General features: G+C 41.3%; 1 protein-coding gene across 2 annotated transcripts in view; it reads right to left on the minus strand.

Annotated features, from left to right (window-relative positions):
- Window positions 1-18,201, minus strand: part of gpc6a (glypican 6a) — a 109,479-nt gene that overhangs the window by 81,510 nt on the left and 9,768 nt on the right. For both annotated transcript variants that reach the window (XM_056608103.1, XM_056608104.1), the window contains exon 2: window positions 86-247. In XM_056608103.1, the coding sequence (XP_056464078.1) occupies window positions 86-247 (162 nt within the window). The remainder of the gene's footprint in view (window positions 1-85; window positions 248-18,201) is intronic.

Here is an 18,201-nt window from a genome sequence, read left to right on the forward strand (position 1 = left end):
GTAACACACTACCAAACATATGTTACCAAATATGTAGAGAGTTAAAAGAGGGACGTAAGATTGGTATTGAGAATGTTGGTCCTACCATCAAACTTCCGGTGCTTGGAGAAGAAGGAGGTCCTCATGTCGTGACTGCTGTTCGCCATCAGGTCCTCAAACGTGTGCCTACTGAGTAGGCCCAGCTTGTCCTCCATCTCTGACGTGCAACAGGTGGTACCCTGAGACGCACATATCCGCAGGTGCTCATCTGAATGAGAAACGGATAGGGAGAGAGACAGGTAGGGAGAGAGAGAGACGGAGGTGGAGAAAGAGAGATAGAGATAGGGAGAGAGACAGGCAGGGAGAGTGACAGGTAGGGAGGGAGAGACAGAGGTGGAGAAAGAGATAGAGATAGGGAGAGAGACAGGCAAGGAGAGTGACAGGTAGGGAGGGAGAGACAGAGGTGGAGAAAGAGATAGAGATAGGGAGAGAGACAGGCAAGGAGAGTGACAGGTAGGGAGGGAGAGAAGTAGAGAAAGAGAGAGAGGTAGGGGTAGAGAGAAGTAGGGGGATTGAGTGGTGGGGAGAGAGACGGGTAGGAAGAGAGGGGGAGGGACAGAGAGAGAGACAGAGAGACAGACAGAAAAGGAGAGTGATGGAGAGCAAGACAGACAGAAACAAGAAAGAAAGATAAGAAGCGACAGACAGAAAGGAGGAGAGAGTGAAACATAGATTACAATTCTGCCGGAGGGATTGTTTTTCCACAACTCAAAAAGAGTAATTTATTATCAGTGTTCGTAAAACCCGCTGCTTAAAATGATATGGGAATGCCAGTCTTGTCAATAACACGTATTCATGTATGACTCATTGGATTATATCTAAAAGATTTTCTCTATTCCAAGATATTATGAAATGACACTAGGCATCGTTTTCCAGTACAAAGGTCAGACTGGGATGAGTGTTGAGCCTGTTCCTTGACTTTGGGATAGAATGTCCTTCCCCAGCGTTAACCAAGCACTAATCAAACAATAAAGCAAATCACTTTTAAATGTGATTTACATTCAAATGTGAATATGAGACAGACTTTGGGTGTTTTTTATCCAGTTATATTTTCTACACATTATATGATAATGCGACGAGAATACTGAGGTAACTTTTATTGTGTAGGCGTTGGTTCATGTTTTATTCCCAGTCAATCAGTAACACTTTTTCTGCGGTAATTTGAAAAGTCTGTACACAAACACAACGTGTGACATAATGACAAACATAATTAATATATCCAAAAACCCCCCATTTCTCATCTGGGACGGAGAAAATATTTTACATTCCAAATGTGCTGCAGATGTTGGGAACCCTACAACTCGTGTCTTTCTATCTGACCTGGGGATGTTTTCCAAACAGTGAGTGTCTCCTATAGGGTGACGGCTTGGGAATAGCAACAAACCCTGACCTTTATAGCGTGAATACCCAAGGTGTTTCATTTATAGTCCGCACAAACACGTGCACTGTCGCCAAGGTTTCTGCTTATACCAGGCAGGACATGATGGGGCCGAGGTGGAGGGGTGGATAACACCCTCGTACCAGGGGTTACATCGCAAAGGTCACCAAAGGTTTTATGCACCGTGCAGAATCCCCAAAATATCAGTAAGCGATAGCGTCAAGAGTAAATAGCAATTTGACATACAGTGTATATAAATGTAAAATTTGAAGTTAAAAAAGATAAGTTGATATATAGTTCATATCTCCGTAATGAATCGTCTAAACATGGAGCAAGGGGAGAAAGACTGTGGATGAAGATGCATGTGAAGCATGTGAAGTCCACGCCCGTATCGCAACATTGATTTGATCAATTAGGAAAAGAGAAAGTAGATCTATCAGAAGCAATCACAATACAATTTATCATATCATTCAGGGAGGTGGAATACAAAGGACAGAATGCCTCTTTCATACGAATGTCTAATAATAATAATAATGATAGTTATTATTTCACTAGTGGCGCATGAAGTGCAGAATAGCACCGGACTCACAGGACTGTAGTGATTATTATTAGCATTAAGTATCTACTGCTGGGCCTATTTTAAGTCCTGCCTTAACAAGGTAATTTAACTGGAAAGGTGCTGCAGGGCTACACGATGGATGGAGGATACAGCATAGCAGTTAACGTAACAGTGATGCATCCACGTCAATGTTTGTCTATCTATCCATCCAGCCCTCCATTTATCCCTCCCTGTCTGTCTGTCTTTGTATCATATATCCACCTTGCCCTCTGGGTAATGTAGTCCTATTAACAACATGGGGGAGAACAGGGAAAATAACCCTGAGATGAGGTCACACATTGACCTCAAACGATGGAAGCAAGCTGAGGTTAGGTTTGCTGTAGCCCTGAGCTATGGCTACACTAGGAGGCAAGGATGATGTATTAGCAAGATTGCGGGACATCACGAGGACGTGCTGACACCGTAAATTATTCCTGATCCTTAATCAGTCCTCAGAGAGGCCCACCCCACCGCCCAGATATAACGAACCACGCAATTAACAGTTCAGCACTGGCCCCGCTGTAATCTCCTGGGCAATAAACACCACTGGAACATAAAGCCTTCAGCCAAGAGGATGGAGTGAGGTGCCTCACCAGTTTGGTTCGGTAATACATTCAGACACGCAACCTCCATGCAGATTGAAATGGATGCAGTGAAGATGTGCTGCACAGTTTGGTTATCCTTAGAGAGGTCCCGGGTGATTTCTGACACAGAGCTAGATGACTGGAAGGGGTTTATGCTTTTTGTTTTTGCTTTGATTATCATGACCCTGATCTGAGGAGTGAGGCAGTATGAGAGCATTATCAGCAAATGACCCATCTATTAATTTGTTCTTTTATGCATTTGCTACGCATTGCCCAACATACACTACTACTACATTTAATACTACTCCTTCTTCTACTACTACTACGACTACTACTACAACTAAACTACAACAAGAACAACATGGTCGAGATGATGTTGTTTGATTTGGAGCTCTCGGTTCATCCAATAGATGGAGAGATTTATATCTGAAGCCTCCACTCAGCATTACTACTACTCTGTGTCTGCTACTTTCCCTGCTTTTAATTTTTCTTGTTGTATTTACAAGATGCAAATTTAAAATCAGGAAAGCTCACGGAATTATCAGAAAACAGGAAAACACATCATTTGAATGCCGTACACTTCTGCAGTATTGTAAAGAGTGAACATTCGAGGCACCGCCAGAATATGATTGATAAGACAAGACATCCTTCAAAACAAAACAACCCTACTTGAGATACACAATATTAGTTTGGCAACATTACCAATCCATATAAAAACGATCTACAAACATTTGGAGACTCAACCCGTCGTTGGTAAACCGCATTCGTGGTGTGATGCAAGACAAAGGCCCGGTTGAGGCATGGAGGATGTTTCAACACGTTCTTGCTGACGACGGGTGCGGCATGGGTGTCAGCCCGCTGCTAAAGGAAGTTTTAAACTAAGTTGTCATTTTGACTGCACAGCGCCAGATCACAGCTCCCCTCTGAAGCCAGGTTCAGCCTGGGCAAAGCCAGGGCCTGTGTCTTCAGCAGAGGGAGGAGAACAGAGACTTCTAGGAGCTGTAGTCGTAGAAAGGGAAAATATTCACACTTGACTGGTTAGCTTCAAGGGTTTATACGCTCATACAGTGGGATTTCATGGTTGGTTTTCCTTTCGCGGGGCCTGCAGAATTGATTTCTGTACTTTATATATTTATATATATATTATTTAGATATTTAAGACTCTTAGTTGTGATTTAATGAGGGAACAAAAGCGATGGATGCTTCAACTGGAAGGGGTAAGAGAAGACTTCCATCTCACCCACAAAGAAGGTCTTGTCAAGGAGTATAATAGCAGCATGGCTGCGTAGTAAAACTTGCATAACGACCGGTAACTCATGTTGGTTCAGCTGCCACATAGATGATGATGTCTTTATGATGTCAACCCTCAGAACCTCAGACGAGATGCTGTACCATTTTAAGTGAGCATCTCTGTATTCTGGAAGCTTCTAGAGAGACATATTCACAAACTTTAGTAGCAATGTTAGAGGTGATGGTGATGATGTCAGTGGGTTACAGCAACCTACAAGGACACACACATGCACAAATACCCAGGCAGACACACACTTATATAAATTAATGTGTAGTTGTGTAGGTGAGAGACATACAGAAGACATTTATCTAACAAGTTCTCCAGCTGGGCACCATTCACCACCAATCTATCACTACAATTCAATTCAATTGTATTTGTATAGCCCTTAATCACCATTATAGTCTCAAAGGGCTTAACAGGTCAAATATTTATGACAAAAGTTCCCCTGAGGTTTCTCCTCTTTTGATGCAAGGTTCAGGGGAGGTTTTCATATTTTCCTTCCCAGCCCATTGACTTCCTGTAACATTATTGGACATGTGGACATGTTGTCACTACAGTGTCACAATGCACACAGGAAGCCAATTAGAAAGGAGGCACATGGGAGATAATTTGGACTGGTAAATAATAGGGATAAGAGAAGAGTAGGAGGGCTTTTTTGTATAACGTGAAGACCCTGAATACTCCCATTACTCATCACTGTCCAAAGGGCAATAACGGTTTTTAATTTCCATTAATTTTCCCTAAACTGACATTCCTTAGAGATGGCTTCAATATTTAATGTCTTCACTAATAACATGTTCCAGAGGTGTTAGGCATAATTTTCCCCAAAAATATATTCCCTTTTCCTAACAGCCGGTCTCTAGGTTTTCTTAGATATGGTAAATTCTTTCAGCTGCAGTCAGGGTTTGTCTAAAATGACCATGTTTGTATTTCCTGCTCCTCTTGTGACATTACTTTCCAATTATTCTTTTTCAGTAGAATTCTCTGACACCATCTTTCAGAACAGATAAGTAACACAAGATTTACGAGACTTGTTCAAACTTGGTACATTATAAACAACATTGCATTCTCCTTAACATGATTACATTAGACACTATCACTTTACCACCATAAATCATTCACAGCTTTGTTATCTAAAAAAAGATGACGTATGAGCCTGGAGTACTCTATATTATACTTCAGATATGTGAAATGGATTAGATGGCACGATCAGCAAGAAGTTGATTGCCTGTTATCTTAACTCTGATGTATTAGCACTCTGATAGCTTAGCTTCTGCTAGTTTAGCCATCTGGTAGTGTGGCTCTCTACTAGCTAAAGTTTCTGCCAGCCTAACTCTCTGCTAGCTTAACTCTCTGTTAGCCACTAGGGAGCTCACCTCCCGTAATCCCGGCCCATTTAAAACCATCCAATCACACGTCTTAATGTGTGCAATCAAAGAGGGCATCGTAACCGACCAATGAATAGAGCCGTCTCGGGGGGCTTTAGCCGGAGTGCTCCCGTGCTGGCGAGAACATTCTCCTAATGAAAAGGAAGTGAGGCAGAAGAAAACGCAGTTGGACGTACAAACACAATCCCACACTGACTGTGTTCATGCAGCGGTCTTTGTGGCACAGATGTGTTTTAATTGTTCTGGGTAATTATCATTCCAACCTCCAAAAAAAGTATTGAAGTGTAGCTTGCAATTAGAGGGTGGGGATTGCTGACTGTCATTTGAGAGATTGCCCACATGGGTGGGACGGACGAGCTGATTAGCTAACGAAAGGAAGGTAGACCATGACCATTTGACCATTTCACACACACACACACACACACACACACACACACACACACACACACACACACACACACACACACACACACACACACACACACACACACACACACACACACACACACACACATATTTCAGAGGTTTCTCTGTTCTCAAAATCTATTTAAATAACCTCCTTGTGTAAGTGCGGTAATTAGTGGTATGTGTTTGACCTTTTTATGTTTAATATATAAATGTCCTCTCTCTGTGTATCAGTGTGTGACATACTTGAGTACATGTGAGTGACAAGACTCTGTGATTGAGTGACATGTGACATATGTGTGTGTGTGTGTGAGTGTGTGTGTGTGAATGAAGGTGATGTTTGCGTGCGCATCTGTTAATGTCTGTTTGGATGTTCCTCAGTCTTCCTATGTGTATTTTAATGTATGGTGTGTGTGTGTGTGTGTGAGAGTGCGTGTTTGCGTGCATGCGTACGTGCGTGCGTGTATGTATGTCTGTTTGAAAAGCCTATGGCTTTTCAAACACACATACATACAGAAAGATACATGATCTGATACCAGAGAGAAAGGATAAGGGTTACTAGAATCCGGGTTGGAGTCCCAGAGAAAGTACCAAGTTCCTTTAGGTCGGGTTGGAGTCCCGACGCGGATACCAGAGAGACTGTTGATCTGATCTTAAATACATTGCACTTTCTATTTTACTAATTTCTTTGCATATGTTTTCTTTTACTTATCTATTATTTTATTTTATTGTATGACAATGTTTATATGTGAAGCACTTTGAGTCTGCCTTGTGTATGAATAGTGCTATATAAATAAAGTTGCCTTGCCTTGCCTTGCCTATGGTTGGTGATCTAATAACCAATAGCACCAGTCTTTTAGCATACAGCTGAAAGTAATGTTTCTAGTAATTATAATGTATTATTATAATATAATGTAAAGAATACTTTGTGTGTATACCTTGAAAATAAACATTATAGGAATTTGCTTTTATTTATATTACTACTACTTAAGTATTTACTCAACTACTACTATTTACTTGCTTGGATTGAAATATCAACCCTAGCAACGATATATTATTGATTGTCACTGATTCCCACACAAATGTACATTCATCCTTTCATATGTGACACATAAACACGATTTACCAACACTAATATAATTGATCTTCAGTTTGTTGGTGTTCCATTGACCTTTCAACAGAAGACTCTCGCTCACTGCTCATCGTATAGGAGAACCTCTCTCGCCCATTTCTACTGTTCAATGAATTTTGGAGAATACTTTGCAACCTGCAGCTTTAGCTGAGGATTGAGGACACACACGCACGCGCGCGCGCGCACACACACACACACACACACACACACACACACACACACACACACACACACACACACACACACACACACACACACACACACACACACACACACTCTCAATCATACACACACAGATACACACACACAACTTCTCAATCATACACACACACACACAAACTCAATCATAAACACACACAGACACACATACAAACACACACACACCCTCAATAATACAGACACACACTCTCAAATCGTGTGTGTGTGTGTGTGCGCGTGTGTGTGTGTGTGCGTGTGTGTGTAATAGTATGCGTGTGTGTGTATGCGTGTGTGTGTAATAGTATGCGTGTGTGTGTATGCGTGTGTGTGTGTGGTTGTGTGCTTGCATGTTGATGTTGTGTATGTTGTATGTGTCCATTTATACAACGGGGGGCCTAAATCCAGCGATCTGATTGGTTCCTAACTTTTGTATAATGAGCGTATACATAACTGCTATGACGCCTGATCATTTTGTGAAAGTTTGCATATCACTCCGCGCCTGGAAGTAGAAACAGGTACAAAGTAAAACATATGTTGGATGATGGAGAGGGTGTAAATGTTGTTACTCCGGGAGTAAGCAAGGCGATGGAGAGACTAACGAAAGCTTAGGCACACGGCGAGTGAACTGCTCCATAGGATAAATTGCCGGCGAACCGCTCTAGCCGAGCCTTCTCTCGGAGGGACGCTAAAGTGTGTTGCATAGCGACCGTCGTGCATTTTGAAGGCAGCCAGGACGGACTACTTTTTTGTATTCTTTAATAAAACGGCTACTTTGACTTTTTTGGTTTCTTGTTTATTGCGAGTGAATGTGCTTGTCATTAGCAGGGCACGCTGTCGGTGTGGTGTTGGTATGCAGAGCATTGGTCTCCCTCCACATGCTGAGCAGAACAGCAACTTTGTTTACAGCCGCTGCAAGCTCACGGACACTGCTCTGCTGCCTCTGTTTGCTGGTCACTGGCTAATGGCAGAAATTTAATCTGGCCCCAATGGCTGGGGGGCAATATTAAAGCTACCATGAAAAAAAAAATATCTTCTTGTTAGCTTGTTTCTACAGTCCATGCCGCTAGACGTATTGAAGTATGTATGTCAAAAAAATTTAACCTTTCTGTTCCATTTGCTAATTTCCATGCAAACGGAACCAAGTTGAATTTTAATTAAATTCAATCGATTGAGGTTGTGACGACTTTCTTCTATGTTGTTGTTCTTTGTTCGTTGAAATAGGTGATATAATACAAGAAATGTCTAATGCATTCAGAATGCTATTTCCCCTTGCCTATGATGTTTTCACACTACATACAGGCTTATAATTTGTTCACTTCTACATTTGATCATTAAAAATAAAAAACAGAATTAATCTTTGAAGTATAGAAAAAACCAATGTTATTACCCCTCCTTTTTTCTTTGTCCTTACTTTTAAGATCTGTGTCGCTTTGATATTAGAAAAATAAAACATAGGCGTTGCGGCTCTCTCTGCAGGGCAAGTTTAACTTGGTCAACTGAATCATAGAAACGCGCCAACTTGCTAATGTTCCGTCGATAGCAATACCTCCCAATCCCCCGCTAGCCTTGCAGCCATCAGCTACCAGCCCTCCAAAACACATACATCACCCTTATTTTTTAACCTGGCAGTGATTCAAATTCGGGGGTATTTTACCACTTTTCTTTCACTATACGTCCAGCAGGAATATATGGGCTCTGCTGAGCGATTGGTGGTGGGGAATAGTGGTACATACCCGGGCCCCAACAAAGATCTGATGCCAAACATTGCTGGAGAGTCCCAGTGGTATATATTAGCCTGCCTGGCCATGGGCTAAGCAGCATATGGACCTCTTCGTTCTCTTCTCCTCACACCCCCACACCCTGCCAACCTCTGGAAAACACAACAGCTATATCCCAGCCAGAGAGCCACAAGCGCAGGCCATGCTATGCTGTGAAGGCAGATTAAATAATAGCACTTATTCATGCTGAAATTCCATAACTACGTGTACTGATGCAGATAATTAAATGAATCTCTCAACATTACTGAGTATTTCAACATATGCTTTGATATGAATCCGGGCCAGGTCTAATAGTCTATGGTAATGTTGACATTCAAAGGCAGTGCAATGCTTTGGGCTCTCAGATCTTTTCTGTCAATATGCTATTGTTATGTGCTCCTGAAACAGGTATTCATTTTCAGGGTTGAGACCAAGTCATTGTTTTGCAAGTCACAAGTGAGTCTCAAGTCTTTACCCTCAAGTCCCGAGTCAAGTTCCAAGTCAAGACAGGCAAGTCCCGAGTCAAGTCCCAAGTCAAGACCGACAAGCCCCCAAGTCCTACAGTTTGAGGTTCGAGTCCTTTTAAGTAATAATATTTTCACAGATCATGTACGCTTTTAAGATCTGTATTTAATGATCAAAACCGTTTTTGCAAGAACTTTCTTCAAACACATTTGGAACAAAAGTAGCTTCATTTGATTAAGTTTGCAAGAGTTTGGTTCCAAAACGCTATAAATCCCATTTGATCAATTTGAGTAAAATTTGTTTTCTTTACTAAGAAAGTGGTATGATGAACAACTGTTTTCTGTTTCAAACTTTCATATAGCATCTTGAGGTTTTAATAACATTACAAATTAAAATCCAGATTTTAATGATAAAATATTTATTTTAAAAACAAATACATTGTTTTACCAAAATGCATAAATCCATTACACGTTTTTCCCCAAATGCTATAAATTCATTGCATCAATATAACATATCAAATTGTTTACACGATGTGGAATGGTGCGCTGTGATTGGTTGACTGGATATGTGGCGTTCTGCAGAAAAGGTGAACTGGCGTTTATCGCGGTTTGGAAAGAAAGGGAGATAACAGGACAGTGTAACACGGTGGATATCAGGTTTTGCGGAAAATTGAATATGGGCTTATAAATAGTGACCAAAACCGAACAAAACTATCTTTGGTATCATTCTTGCCAACTGGCACGTTGTTTGACAGTTCCTCTCATTGGTTGTCCTGCAATTATATTCGATGGATGAATGCGGTACATGAAATTATACTTTTTAATCTTTAGGTTTTGGGGAAAGTAGCAAGTCTTTTCAAGTCAAAAGGCTCAAGTCCAAGTGAAGTCACGAGTTACTGACGTTAAAGTCCAAGTCAAGTTGCAAGTCTCACTACATTCTGTCGAGTCTAAGGTCATCGAATTCATGACTTGATTCTGACTTGAGTCCAAGTCATGTGACTTGAGTCCACACATCTGTTCATTTGTCAAACTCAACCCAAAGCTAAAGTTTTCTTCGACTGCAGCACGTGAAGTAAGGTGGGAGGGGGATGGGGGCGTATGTTTACAGATAGAGCCTTTGGTTGTTCCTTATTAAAGCAGTTTTTCTTCTTCTGGATTTCTTCTCCGACCCTCTGGCTGCTCCCCAGGAACACCACTGCCTGCGGACTGACGACTTCTCTCTCTCCTCTTATTAACGCTCTCTCCCTCCCCCTCTCTCAGCTCTCTTTCTCTCACTCTCAATTTCTCTCTCTTTTTCCTTCTCTCTCCTTTCGTTCTCTCTCGAACTCCCCCACTCTCTCTCCTTTCATTCTCTCTCTCTCTCCATCTCCATATCCGTAATTTTCTGCCTCCTATCATTCTGTCCTCTCTCTCTCTCTCTCTCTCTCTCTCTCTCTCTCTCTCTCTCTCTCTCTCTCTCTCTCTCTCTCTCTCTCTCTCTCTCTCTCTCTCTCTCTCTCTCTCTCTCTCTCTCTCTCTCTGCATCTCTTCCCTTATTCCCAACCTCTCTTTTTCTCTCCCTCTCTCTTTCTCTCTATCTTATCTGGCCCTCGTTTTCTTCACTAAGACCAATACAGGGAAGTGTAAACATTGAAATAAGGGTTGTCAATGTGAAAGTTATCTCTCTCTCCTCTTTTTCTTTCTTTCCCTCCCTCCCCCCTCCCTCTATGCCTTCCATCTCTCACCTTACACCTCACATTCTCTGCCTCCTTCTATCTCCTCATGTCGGAGTGCATTCTCCATCTCACTCCCATTTTCTCTCTGATCCCCCCCTTTATCTCTCCCTACATGCCTCCCCTCCTATTCTCCCCCTCCCCCAAGTGGTTAGGGAAGAGCAGTGTAAGTTCTGATGTCTGTAATGGAGGAGCCAGCAGGTCAGGGTTTAATTGGCATTGTTGCCGAATGCTCATTAGCATAAAGGTTCACAGAGTAGGTGGGGCCGGACCAGAGGTCTGATCTATGTCGCCGTGGGACGTACACATCCTCCGCCTCTCTTCTGACAGCCCCCTTCTATGTTGTCTCAGCCAGAGTATGCTTAATAGCTTTTTGACACCTCGCATTTCTTCTTCTTGCACGCTCTATCTCCCTCTTACTGCCTCTCTCTCTCTCTCTCTCTCTCTCTCTCTCTCTCTCTCTCTCTCTCTCTCTCTCTCTCTCTCTCTCTCTCACCATGCTGAATATCTTTAGACCTCTTACCTCTCTCTCTCTTTCTGCCTCTTTCCCTCTGAATGGTTGGGGTGAGACACCAGACTTAAGACGTGAACGTCTGCATCCCCTCAATCTGATCTTAAAGAAGGTTCTCTGCTCCCCTCACATCCTATTGGTCACCAGGGAAAAATTGCCGTGACTCTTTAGACCCACCTTTCCTGGCTAGAGAATTAGATCACAAGGGGACCGGCTTTTTATAGTAACCGTCATAATAATAACATAGTATTCATAATAATGATCAAGATGAGATAGACATGAACAGAGAAAGCCTCTACCTCGTCCTCATATTGCTATTATTACAGACCATTTCACTACACTTTCTTGTGCAGAGCACAAGTGAATAGCTCAAAATTATGCCACACTACTAAGATACTGGATACAAAATGATGCAACAATTTGCATTAATAGAGCTTAATTAAGTGTTTGTCTGTTAAAATAAATTTATTCTGAATTGGAGTAGCAGGAACAGTTCAAACAGCAATTAAAGCTGTGTTGTAATTAAAGTCTTTACGTAAACCAGAGTCTGCAAAAACAAGACTACTACACAGGGAGAGTGCTTGGCAAAAAACATTAAGGGTTGCTTATAGCAACACTGTTAGAAGAATATACTTCATATATGTATGGATGTTGGCTGGAAAAACATTATAATATTAGAGAGAGAGAGAGAGAGAGAGAGAGAGAGAGAGAGAGAGAGAGAGAGAGAGAGAGAGAGAGAGAGAGAGAGAGAGAGAGAGAGAGAGAGAGAGAGAGAGAGAGAGAGAGAGAGAGAGAGAGAGAGAGAGAGAGAGTCAAAACACCAGTGACGCTTGGGAAAGGAATGCCTAGTAGTTGGGGTGTTTGACTCCCAGCTAAAAAGGTCCTGGGTTATAACCACAGTGTCTGCACTCCGTGTGAAGGCATCCTTGAGAAAAATGACCTCACCACTAACGGCTCCTAAATTGCATTTACCACTGTCAGTCGTTTATATATCTATGTCTGCTAAATTAAACAGCTAATGGGAAATATAATGAAAAGCTGAAAAAAAAAAAATATATATAATGAAAAGCTATAATTCTATAAAAATATATAAGCTATAAAAATATATAATGAAAAGCTATAATGATGAGCTGGTGGAAGGAGAGCAGAGACAGCAGAACTCCAGATCCTGTGGTCTAAAGGAATCCGGTCTCCAGTGTGTGTGTTGGATCACATTTATCCCTGCGGGCAGAAGGAAGACATCAGTGCATCGGCTCATCTCACCCCAGCTCTGCCATCTGGAAGTCCCTCTCCCCCTTCCGCTCACCACTCCATCTCCCCCCACGGGACCCCAGACCCAAATTGAATACGTCCAAACGCGATGACACAGATAGCTCCTGCAGTCAAACCCAGCCATATGTTAGCGGGAGGGCGCGAGATCTCCCAACTTCCAAATAACTTCCCGAGCTGGCCGAGGCCGTGACAGTGATGGATGACTTCACGGGTTCCTGGCGAGGGATGAAGGATCAGACAGGCTGGAATGTCCTCCATGCTTCTTCACCTCATTGTCGTTCTCCTTTTGCTCCACATGCAGACGAGAACCAAAGAAGATAGAACCAAACGTGGGGGCCGAAAACCTGCCTTTCAGTCTAAGAGGATTTAGACATAGTCTGAGGTGCTTCCTTAAGGTTTGCCTGGGTTTGGTAAAGACTCTTTACCATTTACTCATTTCAGACGCCTTTATCCAAAGCAATTTACAGTGTTTTATTTTGGTCATTAGTGTCATTAAGGCGTAGGTAGGGGTTAGATACTACAGATACATTTAAATAAGGAGAAGGTAAGGGTTAGACACGCTACAGATCCATTGTCATTGAGGATCAAGAAGGGGTTAGGCACTACAGATATTCATGTCATTAAGGAGCAGGTAGGGGTTAGACACTACAGACCCATGTCATAGAGGAGCAGTAGGGGTTAGACGGTACATATACATGTCATTAAGGCAAAGGCATTAAGGTTTGAACGCTGACAGATGAACAAAAATGTATGTATGTGTCTGCAAATGACAATTACAGTATGTACTTATTTTACAAAGAATAATTATAAACTTGATTTTACCTGATTTTAGTTAAGAGTTTAAATGGTTTCCTTTATTTGCCTTTGTATGTCTGTAAGTACATATTGTGATTTCAGTAGTGGCAGCACATATCTCTGACATGCATGTGTTAGAAAAATCGAGTTTAAGTGGATTTTAAGAGGATTTAACAGTTATGAAACCCCTCTCCTCTAGAAAAGTAAACATTAGCTCGTAAAGTTATGACTTGTTTTGGTTACACAACATAGTTTGAAGATGCACATCGAATATCCTCATTGCAGAATCAAATAAACCATAAAGAAGATGTTGAAGTCTAGAAATCAAGTTGGATTCACCCAAAAAATTCAAATAAAGACTGTCCCTTAATTAGAAAATATGAATTATATTACATTTCAATATTTACGCCGTCCTCAAATCCATCTGCGAATCGTGTTATTTTACTGTGATACTGCTTTTCTGCTTCATGGTTGTTATTCACTGGCTGACTATCTGGCTGGAAGAACTCTTACTCTTAGAGACTCAAAAGTCCCCATTAGTCCATAGCAATTTAATAAATAAAATGCTTGGTTGTGGCTTTGGCTGTTGTTCAGGGCTTTGGTTATTAAGCTTCTGGCTCAGAAGTAACTAACTTTGGATTTCTAACCTCTGGGATATATTTTCCCCCGAAAGTGTTCTGGACGTCAGCTGCTATGCGGAGGAAGTGTTCTTGGGTTGTAATACTGTGAGACAGCCACAGTAATGAGTCTATCACTCCACCCAACTGTTCTTAACAATTCAACATTGTAAAACTCACGGATGACGGGAATACACATTCTCTCGACTTCTTCAAATAAATACAATTCATCTTGTTCTTGAATGATCCCACAGAAGCAGAACAACACACGCAGACCTGCAAGTGTGTAATCGTGTGATCACCTGACCCGCTAAACCATTTGTTTCACCGCTCTTATCTTCTAATGCGTTTCAGAACACATTGGCTATTTTTAGACTCCTCTTTGATGAGTCCCTCCCCACACCGTTGAAAATTAATTAGCTCTACATTGAATCTTGCCCCATACCCTGTGATGTCATGTAGGACTTCATGAAGCACTGGTAGGGTTCTTCAACTTTCAACGATTAAACAGGAGTGTAGCGCAGCCCTCTACAATTATTCAGTGTGTGGAATAAGCAATACAAAGCCCGACTGTTTTCCACCTGTGACCTATTCTCAAACAGTAATGACCAATCGGCCAAATCATAAGAACCATGTGTGTGTATTCAACTTCAATATAAAGGCTTATGAAAAGCCAAAGAGAAGACTAATCATAAAAGAGAGAAAAAGTAATAGCATTTCTGGGCACTACTGCTGCAGGAAATGAAGTCAATACTGTAAGTTTGATAATAATAGGTCTGTTATTTACCCAAATAGTTAGTGCTATTATGCCATAGAGGTTAGCTCACTATCAAAGCCTCTGGTCATTTGGTAATCAAGCAACGTCCTATGATATCCACAGGTCAGTTATAAAGTCCAAGCTTATTTCTGTTTGATTATTCACATAATCAAACAGACTCAATTGTTTTGAACATAACTTCACAGTGGGGTGTCTCAGTCAGGATATTTTAGTCTTGGATACCAAATATAGATAGAGGATGAAATTAGATAAAAATTAGAGAATAAAATGAGATAAGATGAGTGGATGAATGAGCCAAGATGAGAGGATGAATGAGGCAATATGAGAGGATGACAAATATGGGATAACATAGTAGTCATAGACCAGACCACATTATAGTAGAGTTGTAGTCTGGATGGGAACTTCTGATCATGTCACAGAATGATACATTATGGGGCAGATTAAAGTAAGCCGAAATAAATTCAAATTGAGGGTACAGATTGACCATTAACTCAGAAAACCCCAGAGGGAGCTCTGGGAATTAGACATTAAACTTTATGGACAACACTACCAAATGAGACTCAACTTGGCCTAACCCTTGGCGTTGAGGAAGATTACGAATGGCACACAAAGATTGTGTTAACTAACTTACTTAAAAGGTGGTTCTTTACAAGTCATTCTTTGTTTCTCTTCGTCTCATCCTTTACATTTTCATATTTCTCGCTCAGTGGTTAATTGGTTCAGCAGTCCTCAACTGGTTGAGCAAGGCATTAATATGGTCAGTGTGCAGAGTTTGATTCCCTGTCAAACACAAATGGAAGAGCATTATGTTAAAATAGCCAGTTAGGTGTTAAATTCCCTGGCTATCTCAACTGGTATGAGCATGGCATTAACACTGCCAGGGTTAGTGGTTTGATTACCTGACCTACTATATATATATATATATATATATATATATATATATATATATATATATACGTATATCAGGGCTGCCAAAATAAGCCCGTTAATAATAAGTTAACATTATCTTATTTTAACGCGATTAATAACAATGTACGCATTAATGCACATTCTTTTATTTATATTTATTTTTTACTCTGATTTTGAAAGGTTTATCCCAAAGAATAGTTCCACTTACTTAACATTCAATTACATTTGCAGTAAGTAACTGCCTGATTACAATTGCAGTAAGTGCCAGGCTGTTTTCAATTCCCAAATCTTTGGTGCTACTTAGGCTATTTGAATTTAACTATACATGTACTGTTGGTTTACAATTGTACTAATTAACCGCCTTTTTACATTTCCCAAATCTGTTGTGTTCCGTAAGTTTCAGATTAATTGCAAATCAACTCAATATGCGATCAATCGCGATAAAATAATAATCTTAAAGCACACACACACACACACACACACACACACACACACACACACACACACACACACACACACACACACACACACACACACACACACACACACACACACACACACAGACACAGACCTCTTGTCAAGTGCAGGATAAGTTGACTGTCATCTCACGTCTGCGGGCTAACTGCATATGAAACCAAAGCGTTCCTAATAACAACCTCATTAGCCAAAGCGGAGGCTGATTAGCATGCTCGCAACACTACGCACCCGCCGTGATGCGTCTCGATGTCACCTTGAGGCCACGCACGTTCAACAGTGCGGTTGATGACACCTACTAAACAAACACATGAAGGGCTCTCAAGTTTTGAACTGAGATTTTGCGGGGGGATTTTTTTTGGGGGGGGGGGTATTAACATGTGACTGCATACAAATGTGCCCACAGACATGGTGAGTAATGTATGATAGTAAGCATTATTGGCCCTTAACACAAATATTCGGAAACAACACTGCCTCAAAAGGCTATTGGCTTAAGCAACACCAGTAGAGGCATATACTTTTCCCTGAACTTTTAAACGTTGGAAACGTGCAAAAACATAATTATATCTTTATGTGGCATTCAGTCCAATGCTTAAAATATATCTGTGGCATTCAGTAGGCCAATGCTGTGGTAAAGTGTGTAGAGTAAAGTATGACCAAGTGTTTCTTTCTATTCAATAGATAGAATAATGAATAAATACAAGTTGTTCGATTTGTTTCAACAATGGAACATGAAGCAGATAGGCTATCGGGAATCCTTTGATGACATTTAGACGAGATGATGGTCGAACTAGAGGGCACGCTAGAGGACAGGATACATAAGTTAGATCTCAGGATGAGTTTCAGCTTTTGTTGTTTGGTCTATGATGGCTGGGGCTGTAGAGGGCCTCATGGACAGATAGCCAGCTTCCCAGCACGGAAAATACTCCTGATCATGTTACGCAGAATTTCTTAGCTCCTCTACACCAGGGGTCTTCAACGTCATCCAGCCCAAGGACCCCCAGACTGACAGATGGAGCGGGGACCCCCTGCTTATATATTGTGTTTTATATTAAACTGGTCCTATAGTGCCATGTATAAATGTACCTTGTTATTTTGCATTCAATACTAGGATATTCAAATAATACACAGGTTCATGCATCATAACACAACATAATACACTGATACCTGCCAAGATCAACAATGTCTGTCAATTGCATGTTATCATGCATAAAAGCTATTCAAATAGACATTTTTAAAACATAAATGTGGAAATGAAAATTAGTGTTGTTTGTTAGTGTCTTTCTTATCACTCCGCAATAGTCCGGTAACTTATCAACCCCAGCGTGTCCTGTTGCTATGCGACTTCAACATCTTTGGTGGACTATTTCTCTGCTGATCGCTTATTTTCCCGATAATGGCCGGCGTTCTGTACATTATCCCTTACATAACAGCACTCTCTCTCTCTCCCAACAGTCTTGGCTGCGCACTCTCATCCAAATACGTATTGTTTGCGGCGGAGGTCGGGGGTAGATATAAAGACTGGACGAGTCACTGTGCTGTCCTTCTTCTTAATTGAAGGAGCAGGCAGAGAAAAGCTCTCTCCTGCTGGGCTTTCATTGAAATCAAATGCATAAAAATGCCGCAGCCAGTCCTGATGTGTCAGGTGTGCGCGAGAGACATACGAACGTACGCTTACCACTTTTGTAAATGCCATTCGGATCGCATGATAGGAATAGATCTATTCCGATTAGAAATCGGATCAAAAGTGTCCATGTAAACGCGGCTAGTGTGTTGGATTCATGTTAATGTGTATTTAAAGACATTTCAATTTGTGGAAAAAATTGCGGGGGGAATATAAAAAAATTGTCTAATCAACCAAAACTTTCCCAACCCCCCTGCAGTACCCCCGCGGACCCC

Source organism: Gadus chalcogrammus, chromosome 14, assembly GCF_026213295.1.
Source record: "Gadus chalcogrammus isolate NIFS_2021 chromosome 14, NIFS_Gcha_1.0, whole genome shotgun sequence".
Classification (NCBI taxonomy): Eukaryota; Metazoa; Chordata; class Actinopteri; order Gadiformes; family Gadidae; genus Gadus; species Gadus chalcogrammus.